The 19,054-nt window shown below is 43.3% G+C and overlaps 1 protein-coding gene across 1 annotated transcript; it reads right to left on the bottom strand.

Moving 5' to 3' along the window:
* Positions 1 to 1,798: 1,798 nt before the first annotated feature.
* LOC119286743 (putative rRNA methyltransferase YlbH) lies at positions 1,799 to 6,099 on the bottom strand. Its single transcript, XM_037566187.1, has 9 exons — positions 5,817 to 6,099; positions 5,621 to 5,731; positions 4,425 to 4,529; positions 4,225 to 4,329; positions 3,437 to 3,575; positions 2,815 to 2,930; positions 2,614 to 2,670; positions 2,399 to 2,519; positions 1,799 to 2,330 (listed from the first exon to the last, which is right to left on the bottom strand). The coding sequence occupies exons 1-8, from the start codon at positions 6,039 to 6,041 to the stop codon at positions 2,433 to 2,435; spliced, it is 945 nt and encodes a 314-aa protein (XP_037422084.1). The 5' UTR covers positions 6,042 to 6,099; the 3' UTR covers positions 1,799 to 2,330; positions 2,399 to 2,432.
* Positions 6,100 to 19,054: the final 12,955 nt, after the last annotated feature.

Genomic DNA, 19,054 nt, shown 5'->3' with positions numbered 1-19,054 from the left:
AAAAGATGCTTAATACGACATATTCCACTGTCATCGCCTCGATATGTGTGTTGCTCCCATCTTCTCGCTGAGGCAGGCGAACCTATTGACTGGCCCGGAGATGCACCGTGAAAACGGCTCCATGGAGGCATGGTCAATGTTGCCACACTCCTATATAACATGGAGCATGGAGCATCGGGTGTCGTAACAAGCCAGAGTTTAAACCATATATTTTGCATAATAATATTGTGATAATTATTTTTTGCATTTTCTTGGTATCATATGATAAAATATTTCACCCAATTGTTAATATGACTATTTTAAGCTTTCCAATTTGAGTTTTCTATATGTTATTTAATTGCTCTTTCAAATTCATTTCAAAATTTTCCAAAAATCCTTTTCAGCTTCAACACGAAGCTAAGCTTCCAAATTTTGCCCTTAATTATTTCATCACATTTCCAAGCCCCACCAAAATTCTTAATTTTTTTGGACATGTTTATCAACTACCTCTAGTTCAAGCAAATTTGAATTTATTTCAAATACATATGAATTCAAACTATTCAAGAATTGTGGAATCAATTTTCCTAGACCAAGTATAAATCTTGGAGTCCAAAAAAATTTGGCTATTGATAAATTGACCATCCTACCCCTCCCTAGATCCTTTTCTATTTTCCGTTACAGAAAGAAAGAAATGGAAAAAAGGTAAAGGAGAGAGAGAGACAGCTACCCCACCGTGCGCCCAGACTGACCCATTAAGTTTTAACTTGCGACCCCACTTGGAAGCCACACTTAGCCGCATGGCCCACCTACCAAACTTATTGCTTCGGTACATTGCCTTCAACCTCGGTTAAAACCGAGGGGTGAACAGGAGTGGTTGGACCGGGGAACTCCACGTCGTCCCTGGACCCCTTTAAAACCCTCCCGACGGCCATGCACATCCCCGGGGTTTCCTCTTCCTCCTCCACAGCCGCCAAGGTGAGCAGCCCCCATGGCCATCCAAATAGAGCACACCTGGGAGAGCAACGAGTTCACTCCATGGAGCCCGCGTAGCCACCGCCGTTTCCATGTGTATCGTCGTGTCTAGGTGGGCTTTACTAAACTACAAACAAAAAGGTAAAAATGAGCTAAACTAAATAGAGGCGGAATTTAAGTTAGTGAAGCGTTCTTGAGGGTTCCAGAGTCATCCCTTCTAGTATGATTAGTTAGTTGAATCGCGCGTTGCAACCGGGGCATATATATTCAATATCAATCATGTCTGACCGGGAGATACATATTCAATGTCAATCATGTCCGACATATACCGTACTCACCGTCTTCTAAATTTTGGTAAGACTTAATTTGATTTGAGAACATCTAGGGAAAGACAAAGAAAGTTTTTATTTAGTCAAGGTTTTGGTAAGATTTGATTTAATTTTCACATGAGTAGGGGAAGACAAATAAAGTTTTGATTGAGTTAAGATTTTGATAATAAATTGATTTTGTTTGATTTGATTGAGTTAACGCAAGACATGGTTTTGGGAGATACCAATTATTATTATTATTATTATTATTACTGTTTCAAGTTACTCTATTTACATTGATTTTTATTTATGCGGCATCTGTTGAAATTATCAAAGTAGAGGCGACCCTACCAACTCCCTTTTAACGGTAGGTGATCATGCAACTCCAGCGCAGATCATGCACGCACAATCCAGACTCTTCCGCGTGCGACGCAAGGAATAGGGTAAGTCGATTGCTTCGGACGGTCGCACTGGCACACGTTTGCCAGTCATTATCACGTCAGTTCCAAAAAGAGCATAGCGCACAGGCGGCAAGCATGTGGCGAAATACAAAAGGCCAACTCATTTTCCTTCATTGGCCAGGCACCATGATCATTCTACGGAGAGATACAGACCACGTCTGAGCCTAAACGGTACAGATAAGAGTCAGCCTGCCGAATGCATCTCCGCACGGTGGAAATAAACTCCCCTGAAGCATGAGGTGGGTAGGCTGAACCATATATGGAGTCGAGCTGATCAAGGTACAGGGGGTGTACATCAAGGTACAGGGGGGTGTGCCCCTACCGGACGGTGCTGATGAAACGCGACATCGTAATGGCCTGATGCCTTGGAAAGGAGAGGGCCTTCTTTCTTACGTGATTTGGATATGCCAACCAGAATGGGAGGATTTTACTCCCCTAGGTGAGATGACACCTTCGTGTTGGCCCGCTGGGTGGGTTAGCGCCGGTAGGAAATTCACAGGAGAAATCGCCGTGCGCACTGATGATCTCAGTAGCACCGAAGCGCCAACTTTGCTTGGTGTTGTTCATAATATACGGTCTTCCGAGAGAGTACTGGTCTGCAAAATGGGCACTGAAGAGCATGTATGTTAGTATACTACTGCTGGTGAGGAATTGGACTTGGAAATAAAACAAGATCACCTTGTGTGCAAAACATGCGTCAGTGTTGCACAAATTATCTCAGGATCCTTCCTTTCTTTTTCTCTGACCAGGTCGGCCCATAAATCAGCAGGTTTGTCCGCCCAAACTTCCTGTCAGCTATCTGCGATATTTTTTGAGAATATAAAAGTGAGCAACTGCAATCCAGAAAGCCTTACGTCAGCACTTGAGTGGAGTAAAGTGTAAGAAACATGTACCTTTATTAGCTTTCCGCAGGATTCAGGCATATCTGTTTTGAGTGGGTACTCAACTAGCTACCGAGAAATATACCACGGTCAGAAATATGCATAAAGAACCAAACAGTTACGATCACTCCCTCTGTAAACTAATATAAGATCATTTTGATCACTATAGTAGTTTACAGAGGGAGAACTATTTACAAAGAACGCAGAGCTCACAATGAAGCAATCTTCTCCAACCAACGGGGACCTTGCAAGCTGATCGAGTAGTGTACTGTAGTTGACCTCAACATATGGTGGTGTTACACTAATATAATCAAAAGAAGGATATCTACCTGGGGGAGGGAAGGTCAGAAAGTTGTAGTCAGATAACAGAAAAACAATTGCCGTTCAAATAAGCCAAATCTTATTTCAGCGATTTACCTCACACAAAATCTGACCATTTCAACACTATGCTGCCTAAAGTATAGGAGATACAGTTCTATCTTGCAGAAAATGTATCACAAGTCTACAAGCTCTGATGTTTTCTGCACAGCTGCACTTCTGGCATATATTACTGCTTTTATTGCGTAACAACACGTACATGAACTGTCTATCATAACTACGGTCATCACATCATTGTTTCAAATACTACTTGTACGCTATAGATCTGGTTGATATTTTCATTAACACATGAACTGCATCATAACAAGGATGTCAACGTGTCAATCTGCTAGGTTTTGTATTGCACGCATGCCTTCATAGAATATCTTTTCCTCCTTTGTTTACTTGCAATTGTCTTATTGTTCACCTCCTTAACTTAAGCTAGTGATGTTGTGCTTCCAAAAACACAAAAGCATACCTTTAGATTTTTCAGCATTGTCCAAGAAGTTCTCGACACGGAGCATATGTATGTGCGAAGTATCAAGAAATCCAGTACAGTCCAGATTAGGTCTAAGAACCTCAGAAATAACCCAAGGGTCCAACTCAACAAAATGTGCCTAGAGGAAAAAAAACAAAACGATGAACGGATGAATCACATTGTATCATTTGTATCATCTAACAAGTCAGAATTTACTACTTTTGTCTCTAACCTCAAAAGAGGTTTACACAGTTGTATCTGACAGAATTAGAAAGCTAACTCATAACTGTATGACTAGATTAATTCAGAATAGGTTTGTGCTCTCCTGCATAATTAGTGAATGATAGGCATGCATTCAGTACAAATAGTCATACACAAGAATTTCTGTGTACTTTACTTGAATCATTTCAAATTAAATTAATAACTTGCAAAGCTAGATTCAGCATCATAACATTTTCCCATCTGAATTGAGATACAAATGGGATGACAAGAATGATTCATTCTCTTCATAGCCCGGACCATGTTGATTTCTAGCATTCGCGACTAATAAATAAGAGCGCATACAAAATTGAATATGAGTTGACTGCAGATATACCTATGTACTCTAATTACTCTACACATAATTAGACCACATAGCACATAAATGGATGCTCAAGGGCTCACTACTCTGTGGAAGATACTCCGTATTACTTAGCAATTAAAAACCAATACACTACAACTTGATCTAGGAAACGCATTTGAATATTTGGTTGTTCTATATTGATGTTTCGACTAAGATCCGGGGAAACCTGTGAACAGCCTCGGCTCATAGCTTCAATTCCTACAGATCCAGTACCACTGTACAAGTCTAACCACAGACCAGGTTTGAGTGAAGCAGGAGAACCACCAGCTGACTGCAGATCATAGCCAACAACCAACAAAGATCTATTAGTACATCCAGAAGATGAAACTTGTACAACTGACATAATCAAATTAAGCTAAGTAGTACTTGTATAATGTCAAAGGCTGCTCCTCGGACAACTTCCATCATCGGACGGACATTCCTATCTTTTGGTGATAGTAGTTTTCTTCTGCGTACTTTCCCAGCTAGTACCTGAAAGAATCAAAAGAACTTTCAATCTAAAAATACCGCAGTGCTACATTACTTAGAGAGATTTGTAGGCCAAAGTGCATGAACAAGTTCGTGCAAATATCCTGCAGATTATACCCATCACAAGGACATGCTTACAGGATCCATGAAAAATGGTAGATCTACAATTCTGAAATTTATGACCACGTTAGCATACGATTTGGTTAGCCAGAAAAACAATGAGTTGTGCCAAACACCTGCCTTTCTTACAGAAGAGAAGTAGGCAACAGGTAGTGCATTCGCCATTAGTTTTAATGGTTGCTAATTAGTCACAAACAAATAGTGTCTTTTATTTACCCATGCATATGAACAAGAGTATGCTCTTTCTCAGAAGTTGCAGCCTTTACTTGATTTCATTTACAGAACCTACTCCCTCCGTCCCATAATATAAGAGCATTTTTGACACTACACTGGTGTCTAAAACGCTCTTATATTATGGGATGGAGGGAGTAACATATTTGTAGCAACAACATGGCTGCATCAGTCTCAACATTCATATCTGGATTCAACTTGCAACCCATGTCCACACCTTTAGCTCTGTTAAAAATGATATATACCGTGCATTCCAAGACCATACAAAAAAGTATGGTTTGACGCTTGCATAGTTTACAGATAAACCCATCATAAATGATTCGCAGGCACGATGCATCAGACCACCTGAGAAATGTTACATGTGTCTAGATGCAAGGACCACAAATCATGAGGCAGCCAAAATTGGAACAGACAAAGCAACACTTACATAAAACTCAAACTGTATCCATAGGGACTACACCACTACAATTCTGAAGCAAAATATATGTCCCCCAAGCAGTGGCCATGGTGCTATGCCACCACCATCACAGACATGTGGTCTCTCAATTCATCTCAAACAAAACGCAATGCACAGTGTGCAAGCATTAATATAATCACCAGAAGGTACCAGGATTAAGACCGGATTGAAGTTTTACTGAAAACGCATGAATGTACGAGCGCACTCCACAAGCATGCTAACAGGCAATGCCGCACTGGGAACATCATACACGAATGAGAACCTAGGACGCGGTTACGGTCCAAACCTGGAGCATCTTATGAGTCTCCCGGCGCTCCACCGGCCTGGCAGGAGCAACAGCGGCCTCCCCCTCCCCTCCCCCCGACCGCCGCGTCCGCCTCTCCCTCCTCCTCTCTTCCTGCAAAACAGAAAACCCACTCAAGTCAGCCCAGATGAGAGGGAGCGTAATACAACGAGAGCACAAAGGGGTCGATGGAGCAAACCCTGGGATCCGGCTCGGCATCTTCCTCAAAGTCGTCAGGGTTGAGGCCGTAACGCTCCAGGAAACGCCGGCGCTCCCTCGCCGCCTCCGACGCTGCCGCGCCCTTAGGAGCCGCGGAGGCGGCCACCCCGAGACGGCGAGCGGGGTAGCGGAGGGAGAGGCGCCTGTGGTTTGGACTGGGGAGCGACGGGAGGAAGGGGGCGGAGGCGACAGTGGAGGAAGCCATTGGCGAAGAGCGGTGGAAAACTGAAGCTTTTGCCGGGACGAGGGCGAGAGGGGATAAGGGGAGGTTTTTCTCTATCCGTTTGTTCAGATATTCTCAATCGTCTGATCGAATTTGGACGGTTCGGATAAACACAGTTGACATATTCAGGGACTTATATAGAGAGGAAATTGCATCAATGCACTTATTGAAGGACTACTGTAAAAAAAATAGAATTCTGGGAATTTTCACTAACTAGATGGTACCCCGTACGTTGTTGCAGGAATTAGTTGAAATATATTCTAGTTAGATTTGGTTGTATGAAATATAATATTTGAACTAATAATATAAGAACTAACGCCAATAGGTGCTATATCTGGAGGTAGCCCTCCTACGTAGTAACCGTCACACCCTTGCCACTGATGGTTCTTCTTCGACCAATGAGCACTCTCTAACGAAGGCGATGCGCCGCCAGGCTTCGAGGAATCTGGACCCCACGATAGGTACATCCTCCTGCCAATCTTTTCTTTCTTTCTCAGATACTCGCATTTCTACTAGCTTAAAAAATATTGGTGTATCTATGGGTAAGAACGTAGTGAAATTAATCTGTCGATTGGGGTACTTAAACATATGGAGATTGACCGTTTAAAGGTTTCTCCGAAGTGTAATACCTCCATACCGTACCCCGAAATCGAGGATGATGATAAAGCGGATGCCAAATATGATGGTCCGCTTATCTCACACTTGGTTGGAGAGGTTACCGAGGTTGGTTTGGCTGACGCAAGACCTGGATCCATGTTTTGTGACTTCACAGCGTCTTCACGAAAAACTAAATCGCATTCCTCTAAAAAGAAACAAAAACCGCCCAAGAAGGAGAAAGGCTCCATACCGACCCGAGTTTCCACATTAAAGGCATGTTTTGGAATAACAAAGGTCTCTCAGACTTGGCTAAACATAAACACGTGGGTGATTGTGTGCGCGAACACGGGTTGTATTTTGTAGCAATTTCCTAGGCTGGTAAATGTGATTTTCGCCAGCATGTCCTCGATCACCTATCAGGTGGTTTCGACTACACATGGCATAGTCTACCAGCTCGTGGAAGGGATGGAGGAATCCTTCTTGGGATACACACCACGACCATGGACTTACTGGCTTTTTCGACCGGTGATTTTCATATCAAATTTCACTTACGAAATAGAGCTAATAATTTTACATGGAGCCTGGTCGCAGTCTATGGGGTTGCCCAAGATGAATATAAATCGACTTTCCTTCGCGAATTGGTAAGCCTGTCTAAGGATAATCCTTATCCAATGCTTATTGGAGGGGACTTCAATATCTTTAGGTATCAACAAGAGAAAAATAATGACCGCTTCAACACTCATTGGCCTTTCCTATTCAATGTTGTCATAGATAGTTTGGATCTTCGCGAGGCCAGTATGTCAGGGCGGCAGTTCACCTGGGCTAATAACCGATCTGTGCCGACATACGAGAAGCTCGATAGGGTACTCATGAACACCGAATGGGAACTAAAATTTCCTTTGGTAACCGTGCGAGCCCTAGAGCGAATCGAGGCATTATCGGATCATGCACCCATCATTCTAGATTCTAACTCTACGAACCCACCTGCCCGTCGCCCTTTCAAATTTGAGTTGGGATGGCTACATCAGGATGGTTTTGTAGACATAATCAAGAATGTTTGGGAGAAGCCCGCTGTTGGTCGTACGCCTATTCAGATATGGAACTTTAAAATAAGAGCCATGAGGCAACACCTCACTGGATGGGTGAAACACACCAACGAGATATATAAAAAAGAAAAACAACGGCTTTGTACCATTATTGATGACCTCGACAAGATTGCAGAGACGCGCAACTTATCTCATCAAGAGATTGAATTGAAGAATCAATCGAATGAGAAGGTTGTCCGTCTTTTGCGAGAAGAGAAGATCAAATACTACCAGAGATCCAAAGCTTATTTCATTTTGATGGGTGATAGTAATACAAGATACTTCCAATTGATCACCAATGGGCGGCACGGGAAGAAATGTATTTACAGTCTCCAACAAGATGAGGGGCAGATCGAAGGTCAGGAGGAGCTCAAAAAGTATATCACCAAATACTACAAATCTCTGTTCGGGGCGCCGACTAAAGGGAACTTCACCCTCGACGAGACCCGAACAGATGATATTCCACAAGTCACGGCAGAAGAAAATGATTTCCTAACGGCACCATTCTCAGAAGAGGAGGTGAGAGCGGATGTGTTCCAAATGGAACATAACAAAGCTCCAGGCCTAGATGGTTTCCCCGCAGAATTCTATCAGAATTTCTAGGATATCATCAAGACTGACCTTTTGGAGTTGTTCAATTGTTTTCATGCCGACCGACTAGACCTATTCAGACTTAATTTTGGCGAGATTGTCTTGTTGCCAAAGATTAAGGAGGCCGAACGGATCCAACAGTTCAGACCTATATGCCTCCTTAATGTTAGTTTCAAGATTTTCACCAAAGTGGCTATGAATAGATTAAACTTAGTAGCTAACCATGTTGTCCGGCCATCTCAAATGGCATTCATGCAAGGAAGAAATATACTCGATGGTGTAGTAATTTTGCATGAGACCGTTCATGAGATGCATCAGAAAAACATGAGTCGGGTAGTATTCAAGATCGATTTTGAAAAAGCCTATGACAAGGTCAAATGGTCTTTCCTCCAACAGGCACTAAGAATTAAAGGTTTCTTAGAGAAATGGCGCTAGTGGATCCAAAATTTTGTAACTGGAGGTAGTGTGGCCATCAAAGTCAATGATGATATAGGCCATTACTTTCAGACAAAAGAAGGACTACGACAGGGTGACTCCATGTCTCCAATATTATTTAACATTGTCGCTAACATGTTGGCTATTCTGATTGAGCGCGTCAAGCAGGACGGCCAGGCTGCCGGAGTAGTGCCACACCTTGTGGATGGTGGCCTCTCTATTCTGCAATATGTCGATGACACAATTCTGTTTATGGAACATGACCTGGATGAGGTTCGGAACCTGAAACTCTTACTTTCAGCGTTTGAGCAAATGTCGGGTCTCAAAATTAACTTCCATAAAAGCAAACTTTTTTGTTTTGGAGATGTTGTTGAGGCGGCTGCCGATTATGCTGACCTGTTTGGTTGCACACACGGGCAATTCCTGATTAAATATCTGGGAATACCTATTCACTGTCGGCGACTTACCATTGCGGAGTGGAAACATGTAGAGGAGCGTTTAGAGAAACGTCTGAGTAGTTGGAAAGGCAAGATGCTCTCGGTTGGAGGACGACTGGTTTTGATTAACTCTGTCCTCACAAATATGGTTCTCTATATGATTTCTTTTTTCCAATTCACAAAAGGGGTGCTGCAAAGACTGGACTATTTTAGATCCAGATTCTTTTGGCAAGGAGATGGTGAAAAGAAAAGGTACATGCTGACCAAATAGAACGTGGTTTGTAGGCCGAAAGACCAAGGTGGCCTTGGAATTCATGACCTGCAGGTCAAGAATGTGTCCCTACTTAGTAAATGGTTGTTCAAACTTCTTACTAAGGATGGTGTTTGGCAAATCATGTTGCGCAACAAGTATCTAGACCAAAAGGCAGTGTCTCAAGCCTATTGTAAACTTGGCGACTCGCACTTTTGGGCTGGCCTAATGGCGGCAAAGAAACATCTCTTTCACTTTGGGTCTTTCGCGATAAAGGACGGGTCGGAAATTCGTTTATGGGGAGACATATGTCTAGGCAATTCCAGTCTTCGAGAACAATACCCAGCCTTATACACCATTGCTCGCGATAGAAATAATACCATTGCGCATGTGCTCAGTTCGTCTCCACCGAATATTTCGTTCAGGCGGGACTTGATTGGCCCCGACTTATGTCATGGCATAATCTTTTGTCCCGACTAGATTCGATTAACCCGACACAAGGCAGGGATGTTTTTCACTGGAACCTTACTACATCGGGGTCTTTCACAGTAGACTTTATGTATCGTGCGCTAATGCATTCTGAGGTACCAGTGAGTAATAACAAGAAAATTTGGAAGTCGAAGATTCCACTAAAAGTTAAAATCTTCATGTGGTATCTTCGTAGGGGAGTTGTGCTAACAAAAGACAACCTTACACGACACAACTGGCCAGGAAGTAAGTAGTGTTACTTTTGTCCTCATCATGAGACAATCAAGCACCTCTTTTTCCAATGCAAGTTTGCATGTTCTACATGGTCAGTCATCCAAATAGCGTCAAATTTTTATCCGCCCACAAGTGTTGCCAATATATTTGGTCATTGGTTGGACGGTATTTCAAATAAGTTCAAAACGCTAATAAGGGTGGGAGCGTATGTCGTACTTTGGTCGCTTTGGCTATGTAGAAATGATTTCATTTTTAAGGACAAAAATGCTTCTCCTCTACAGGTTATTTTTCGTTGTACGCACTTGCTTCGTATGTGGTCTACGCTACAATGATCGGAGCACCAACCGTTGTTCAAGGCGGTGTGTACGCGGTTAGAGCAGTCGGCTATGGAGGTTTTTTCCCAACATGAGCGGCATCATAACCTCCGAATCGATCTACCTCCATTTTTGACATAGGCATAGTGTCGGTCTGTAGGACTCTACTGTTGTCGACTTGTCATTTTTGTTACATTTTCTTTTGACAGACTTTTGTTGTTTGGCTGTGTGCATCCTAGTTATCCAGAGGCCGGGTGATACTCATGATATTTTGTATCGGCTTGATGCTACATTTTGAGTTAATAAAAGCACCCTTTATCGAAAAAATTAGTTGAGTTTTCCCTCCCTACACAAAAGAAGAGATTAGATGTCTTTTTTGGTTATTCGGTTGACATGAAATCAAAAATTGGTGCCTCACTACAAAAAAATACACTTCTGTGATGATACGTGTTTGTCACAGTAGGTCATGTTTTCTATCATGCATGTACATCCATGACAAATTTATGACAGAATCAAGATAGTCATACATGTGCTGTCGTAGAAGTGTTCCATGACATTACCAAAATTATCATCACGGAAGTGTCCACTTCCATGACGATAAATCGCGCGTCACAGAAGTGTTTTCGTCAAGGGTGACTGACACATGGCATCCACCGTAACGGAACGCCGTTAAGCTATCGGGTCCTGTTTTGGATCCGATGACCTGTTAACAGCCCCGACCAATGGGGATTTTCCATGTGTAAAATCATCATTGGCTGGAGGGAACATGTGCCGGCTCGCCGTTGGGACAGATGTCATCCGCTCATTGGACCCAAAGCGCCTATGATATGTTGACACGTGGCACGACCCAACAGAGGCCCATTCCTGTGAAAAGGCCGGCCCGTTTGACTTGGTCAAAAGGTGGCGGGCCGGCCCACGGCAAGCCTGTTAACGGCCTATTCGCATATAGCCTATTTACAGCCCGCTAACCCAGGGCCCGTTTATGACCTATCCGAATTAGGACCAGTAGCGTCATCTGGGCCGTCCAGTATAATTCCAACTTGTTTTAACTTCCGGCCCATATATGGCCCATGACGTCTTTCAGCCCATATGAGGCCCTTAGTAACCCTCGGCCCATTAACAGCCCGTGGTAAAACTGGCCTGTAATGAATAGTGTATCACTTTATACCCATTAACGGCCCATTATACCATTGGGCCATTTCCAGCCCATGTTATCTTTCGGACTTCTCAGGGCCCATTTATTTTTGGGCTCATTTCCAGCATTCGTTTACTTACGGCCCGTTACAGGCCTTTTCTGCTTGTGGGCCAAATTCAGCCCGTGGATACAGTCGGCCCGTTAATCTGTTGGGCCATTTTCATAGCATCATCAAATACGGCCGATTAACGGCCCGTTATGGTCAGCCCATAAAACGTACGATTTCCACTCTAGCATGTTTACAGCCCCTTATACGGCCCGCACAAGGCCCATAGATGAGACGACCCGTAGAAGGCCCATTGACCCGACGGCCCACAGAAGGCCCATTGATCCGACGGCCCATAGAAGGCCCATGGATCCACTGGCCCATGGATCCGACAACCGCTAGAAGGCCCACGGATCCGACAGCCCATAGAAGGCCCACGAATCCGACGGCCACAGAAGGCCAGGGATCATCCGTCCCGTAGATGGCCCATGGAACGTACGGCCTGTGGAGGGCCATGGTCACTACAACGTTTGGGCGAGTTGGCCCCCGTTTGAATGATATAGCATATTCAAAGAATTATCCTACTATATACTATCACCTCTAAAAAACATACACTATACAATAAAGAGACTAAGGCATAGAAACATAGAATAATCCTACACTATACAATAAAGAAATTACAGCTGATTATACCCATTGGACATTATGGTTCGGCACCAATGATAATAAAGCATACACAAACAGCAAATTACATACACTGGGCAAATACAGCTCATACATCATGGACACGCATCAACATAACTTATCATTTGAACTATAATCAGAAATATGATTGGCTGGATTTAGATAGCACAAATTTCAGTCTGCAAAATCTCCAATTCCTTCGTTGTTACCTCAGTGTCTTGTTTCATTTTTTTGACTTCTGCATCTAATACCTGCATGTTCAGTCTCAACTTGTTGATTGTACGTTCAAAATCATGTACATGTTGTCTTGCCACCTCTAGTTGATGCTTGAGAACATCAACACAATCCAATTCCAATCCATAATCATTCGGTAACGTCCATGCCGCACTGCTCGCAGATCTTTGTGTTGATGTCACTTCATCCTGAAATGTTTCTGTAAGTACACATGACTAGGGCAAAAATATAGTTACAACAGTGAATCGAGCAAGACAGACTATTTTGTACATGGCAAAACAGGACTAACAATAATGTTACACGTCATGAAGCATAAGCAGGTGATATTTTAAAAAATATAAAAAAGGTAGTTTGTGCAGCCTACATACAGAAATCTCTCTTAGCTCACTAGAGGAGCATGATGTTGGGGCCAAATCCAAAACACAGACAAGTTACAAATTTAGACAACATGTTGCGTAGAAGTAAGCAAGCAGTTGGCCATTCTGTAGCTCAATTAAAGTCTTAGGGAGCATAATGAATAGCAGAGGATTTCATACAAACATACTACAACAAGCAAAACTATGCAATCATTAGCCTAGTATAAACTAGATTGTGAGCCTCATTCAATAATAGTTGGTTAATAGACTTCAAAGCTTTAGGCACACTTCGGCAGAGTAATTAAATGGTAAGGCCTTTAACTATGTCAACTAATAGTTATACAAGTACCCAACATCATGCATCATTCTTTGGACATCTCATTAACTGAGGACAAATAAAGCAATTGAAAAGAGAAAATTAACTATGCCTGAAACAAACAAGGAATTGAACTGTCGAGTTTGATACAGTGACTTACCTTAACAGGTTGAAGAGGCTCAGCGCAACTCCTACTTCTCTTGCAAGGCTCCTTCCTAACATCTTGTACTTGGAAATCCTCAATCTTATCTTCATTGCACCCCCTCTGCAAGGTGACACAAACTAGTTACTCGTCTCCTTGGAAGATAAATATGCATACTTTCCAGCCTGTGAACACAAAAGGATGAGATTATAACAAAACAACACCACATCATGAAACATGCCACATCTCTTGCACTTGCACACAATGAAATGAGCATTTACTATGTCTGCACTATGTAAAAACTAGGCATACCTTCGAACTGGATCTCCAGGTACTCTTGGAGAGCCTACTTTAGTGTACAGCCAAACCTTTATGTCACCTATGAGTTAGAAAAGGCCCCACTACAACAGCCATTAGTGTTTAAATCGTTGACAAGCTCTGTTAGAGTGTTAGGTCAAGAATAGCAAGTAATCAAAGCAAACAGTCCTACTATGGCTGGCTGATGCAAACAAGCAATTTAACATATGTGTGAGCAAATTTTACATATCAAGAAAAGAAGCAAAGAAGGAGGCTTAAAGACCATCACTTGACTGACCAGATTTAATGGGCATTTAAACATCATGTGCAATGTATGAACTAACATAAACATTACATATTCCAGATTCTACAATGGAATGCACATGTATTAGGTTATGCCATGTATGATGATGCCTAAATGTACACTATAGCAGGCAGGAGTGATCCATCATTGCACACACAATTGAATTGCAGGTTAAGGGCCGGTTCTATTCCGCCTTTTCAGGGCTTATTGTCAAAATATGCCATAAAAGATGTAAAGAAGTCATTTTTTAGTTATGGGCTTGGGCTTAACTAATTTCGCTTTGGAGGGGGGTGTTTCGGGTAGAACCTCACTAAAAATTGAAGGGAAGGGGAATAGTGAAATGACTCTGTTATTTGCCTATATTACACTCAAAATGTAACTGGTGACGCCGCGTCACACCTCACCCTCAAGTAAAAACAAACACGCAAGCGTTCATTGCCCTGCCTGCTTGCATCTCATCTCCCCTTTCCCTCTACCTTGATCCCATGCCCGCGGCACTAGGGTTCCTCCAGCAAGTCGTCGCCACTGGTCCCATCTGGCCTGGTCCTCGACGATGCTCTGTCCAGCTAGGCTACATGGCCGGCGGGTAGGGGCAAATATCCCTGGCTGCTCCTCCCTCTGGTGCCGCCCCTCATTTTCATGGTCTCCAGCAACTGCTCCACTGGGCAGGCGCTGCACAACTACGGCTGATGCCACACTGCGGAAGAAGGCACCTTATTCCCCCTCCCCACCTCCCAAGCCGTGGCCTTGAGGTGCTGTTGAAGGATGAGCTCATCCAACAAGGTGAGGATCTCCTCTAATTTTTTGCCAAATTTTCATTCTGATCCACTACACGATGAATTGCTATGAGCTGCTTCTGCTGCTGCTATATGATGCATTGCTATGAGCTGCTCCTGCTGCTACTATATGATGAATTGCTATGAGTTGCTACTGCTATATGATGAATTGCTATGAGCTGCTGCTGCTGCTATATGATGAATTGCTATGAGTTGCTGCTGCTATACGATGAGTTGCTATAAGCTGCTCCTGCTGCTGCTGTATGATGAATTGCTATGAGCTGCTCCTGTTGATGCTATATGATGAATTGCTATGAGCTGCTCCTGCTGCTGCTATATGATGAATTGCTATGAGCTACTCCTGCTGCTGCTATATGATGAATTGCTATGAGCTGCTGCTGCTGCTGTTATATGATGAATTGCTATGAGTTTCTCCTGCTGCTGCTATATGATGAATTGCTATGAGCTGCTGCTGGTATATGATGAATTGCACACTGCTGCTGCTGTATGATGAGCTGCTGCTGCTATATGATGCTTTCAGGTGGTGTTGCTATATGATAATAACCAGCCACTTGGACCATCAAATTTCAATAAATAATTGTTCTTCATTTAAATGTGGGTCATGTGTTTTTCGTTTAAATTAGGCAATGGGATCTCTATGGAAAACATTGACCAAAGTAGATTGTGCCAAGTAGATGGTATTTTTGTATTTGCATTTTGAGCAAATAGTGATGGCCCGTTTTCCTATCATATTAATTACTGTACTAGGTTCAACTTGTGATGTTTGCAAGTCAAATTAATTTTCATATGGGCAGCAAAATGAAAAAATATAATGCAATCTAGACTTTTCACTTATCATACCAAAGATAAGCTAAAAACGCAAGGAAAAGAACTGGTTGGCTTATTACATGGAGCTTATATTCATAGGTGCTTATTTTCTTAGGATAACTCGTAATAACTATCCCTAAGAAACTTGGCCAATAGAACAGACATACAAATAACATGTCACGATGATTGCAATGGAGGAGTGACATACCATAGCACACTGTATAGGCTCACCGCTGGCTCTCCTTTTTTTGCGATGTTCCATGAAATTGCCACATAAATCTTGTACTTTTTCATTGTGTAACCCAATCTGCAAGTTGGCACGGCTAATTTCAGACATCTCTACATGATAATACATTGCATATCCCTTGCGCATATTTAACCACCAATTAATGATTGTGTGCGTAACATAAACTAGCCATGACTCTATGTGCTGGACTAGCAGACACTCTAAGGGAGCCTAATGTAGTGTACTGGAATTCCTACATGCCACCTACGATTTTGTGTAATGTACTGCCTTGGTTCCTAAATATATGTCTATGTAGAGATTCCAGTATGGACCACATATAGATGTATATAGATGCATTTTTGAGTGTAGATTCACTCATTTTGCTCCGTATGTAGCCTATAGTGGAATCTCTAGAAAGACTTATATTTAGGAACGGAGGTACGAGGTAGTATCATGTATGACATCTACATATCTAATTTAGCAGCCAGTAGTAGAAATCATTATCTGCACAAAGGGATTATTGGTTGAAAATCCTAGCAAAGCATGCAGGCAGGCATAGAACAATACAAGAGAGAGAGAGACGCTTACAAGATCATAGCAATGCCTCGGTCCAGGATATTGGTTGGCCAAGCTATTAGATCCAGAAGAAACATCGTCCTTGTAGTTTTTGCCAGCTGCATAACAGGTAGCAGCGACCTGTTAGTATATTTGAAGTACATCGGGCAGGTGATGCTGGACGGGTTTAAAGGTGACAAGTACCTAGGCCGTGGCGGGTGCTTGGCATCTTGCGAGACGGTGGGAATCAGGTTAGAAATGTCAAGGGTGATGACACTGCACTGGCTGTCGGGGTCCGGTAAGGAGATCTAGAACCGTCGAGTAGGGTGTTTATGGAGCGGCTCCGGTAGGGTGGACTACAGTGTGGGCGAAGCGGATCTGTGGTCGTGGACGAGGGCATAGGTGAAGCTGCTTCGGTGGTTGGGTTAAGGATGGTGTCGACGATGCGGATCTGCGGCCGTGGACGGGGCGTCAGAAGCTGCTCTGGTAGGTTGGATGAGGGTGAGAGGAAGCGGATCTGAGGTCGTGGACTTGTGAGTTGGCAAAGCGGCCCCGATAGGGTTGAAAATGGTATAGGCGAACTACTCTGGTGGGGTTGACGATGTTGTCGGCAAAGTGACTCCGGTAGGGTTGAGGAAGGTGTCGGCGAAGTGGATCAGAGGCCGTCGATGGGGGCGTTGGTGGGGCAGCTCCGGGAGGGTGTGGACGAAGCGTCTTTGGTGGGGAGTACGAATGAGCCGCTGCAGATGCGCTGTGGTTGACGAGAGTACTGGCGAAGCAGATCCGGCGCCGTGGACAAGGCCGGCACTGAATGGGCTGTGGTACAGTGGTGGATGAGCAGTCTACTTGTTTCTAGGGGAGGTGGGAGGGGTAGATGCGGCCGCAGAAGCAGATACTATGAGGTGGACGCCGCTGGCAGTGAATGGGCTCTGGTACGCCGGTGGATGAGCAGCTAGGGTTTCGAGAGGGGAGGGGAGAAAGGCCGATGAAGTACGGACGGCGTGATGTGAGATGCTCTGGTGTTGTGGAGTTAGTCGTTTTTGCGAGAGGGGGAGAGGAAATGGGGGTGCCGTGTAGTGGGGGGAACCGGAAGTTACCAAAGCAGCCCTGATCTATTATGTAGATGAGGGATGTATTGTAACTGTTGGTCTCCGTGCACCAAGGACAAAAGGGGAATTTTACATGCTAAAGACTAAGGTGGTGGAAATTTTAGAAGGAGGCGGGAGATTTTGCCGTCCGCGGGATCATTCGTATCCAGTTTCAATTAATTTTGGACCGTGCTAGCGGGAAGGTCATGCGAGACTGTGGGCATGGGGCACGCGTCAGCAGTTAATAACTGGTGTGTCCACCCCAGAAAAAAAGACAATAACTCGGGATGATGCGTCGATAACTTGGACGTTGACATGGGCACAACCAATCGTACGGGTGTAGTGACACGTTCATAAAAAAGGGATCAAACGCTCAGCCTATGTATTTCTCGTGTAAATAGATAATTTAGTGCAATTGGTTATTTACTTTAAACATAATGCATTGTCGTGTTAGTGTAGAGGCGCACAAAAAGAAATGGATATTGTAGTCCACTACTTAAAAGTGTTACCTCATATGATTACATAGCCTCCATTTCATAAATTGCGTACCCATTGAATTCATATATGAATATTACAGATATTACTTCATAATAGAACCTTAAATCACCCAAGACTAATGATTTTGAATGCAAGAGTAACAATGGTGCATGTACATGATAGCTACATTGGTTGTTTGAAGAAACATGATTGTAACTTTGGCATGCACAACTGAAAAGGTTTATTTAAATAAAAAAATGTGATATGTGAGTGTCCAATCTTTATAGGGTTGAATCGATATTATACCTTTGGCCACGATACGAAGTAGATATTGATTTATGTTCAAGCGATGCACGTCCACGATCGCTAGATAGTGATACGTGAATGAATTGTGCAATCTCTCTCACACGCATACATATCTCATTTCCCTGTGGTCATCGGAGTCACACACGCGCACTTCGTGTATTTATTTCCCTCTGTCAAGGTTAGAATTCATCTTTCTACCCCGTCCTACAAGTCTCTCACACAGAAACACACACACTCTCTCTGTCGAACACGCCCACCCTTTAATTCCGCCCACCCACAGCCATTAATGTCTCAAAGTATAATAATGTCCCTCACACATATGCCTAAGGTTAACTCGAGTTCCGAAACCATATGAATACATACAATGGGATTCCAATAGAGCACCTTTTGTTTTGAGATTTCGCCCTCCCTCTCTCTCCCACACATTGTTTCTTGCTTCATTTTTTCCAGCACTTGCATGCACACAAATTTGTTTATCTTCGTGATGCTTTAAGTATGCCTCGCACTAATGCTATCTACCTATCCCTGGATATAGCTAGATATGTTTCACACAAACTCCTTCTCCCTACTAGCAAGATGCCCATGTGTTGCACCGAACATCAAGATGCATTTGTATGAGTAGTTTATCTTGTGGGAGAAAAGGATGAACGAGGGAATGCCTTATTTGCAAATGCGGAGAGGAGTGTGGGTATCTTTTTTGCAAAATTGCCACAGTTTCCTTCCTATCCATCGGGTATAAATCGGATGGCCTATATTGCAGGTTGGCAGGAACACCATCATCACCAACTCTGTTTTTATAAGAGTAGGGATATGT

Source organism: Triticum dicoccoides, chromosome 4A, assembly GCF_002162155.2.
Source record: "Triticum dicoccoides isolate Atlit2015 ecotype Zavitan chromosome 4A, WEW_v2.0, whole genome shotgun sequence".
Taxonomy (NCBI): domain Eukaryota; kingdom Viridiplantae; phylum Streptophyta; class Magnoliopsida; order Poales; family Poaceae; genus Triticum; species Triticum dicoccoides.
This window is presented reverse-complemented; position numbering and strand designations above follow the sequence as displayed.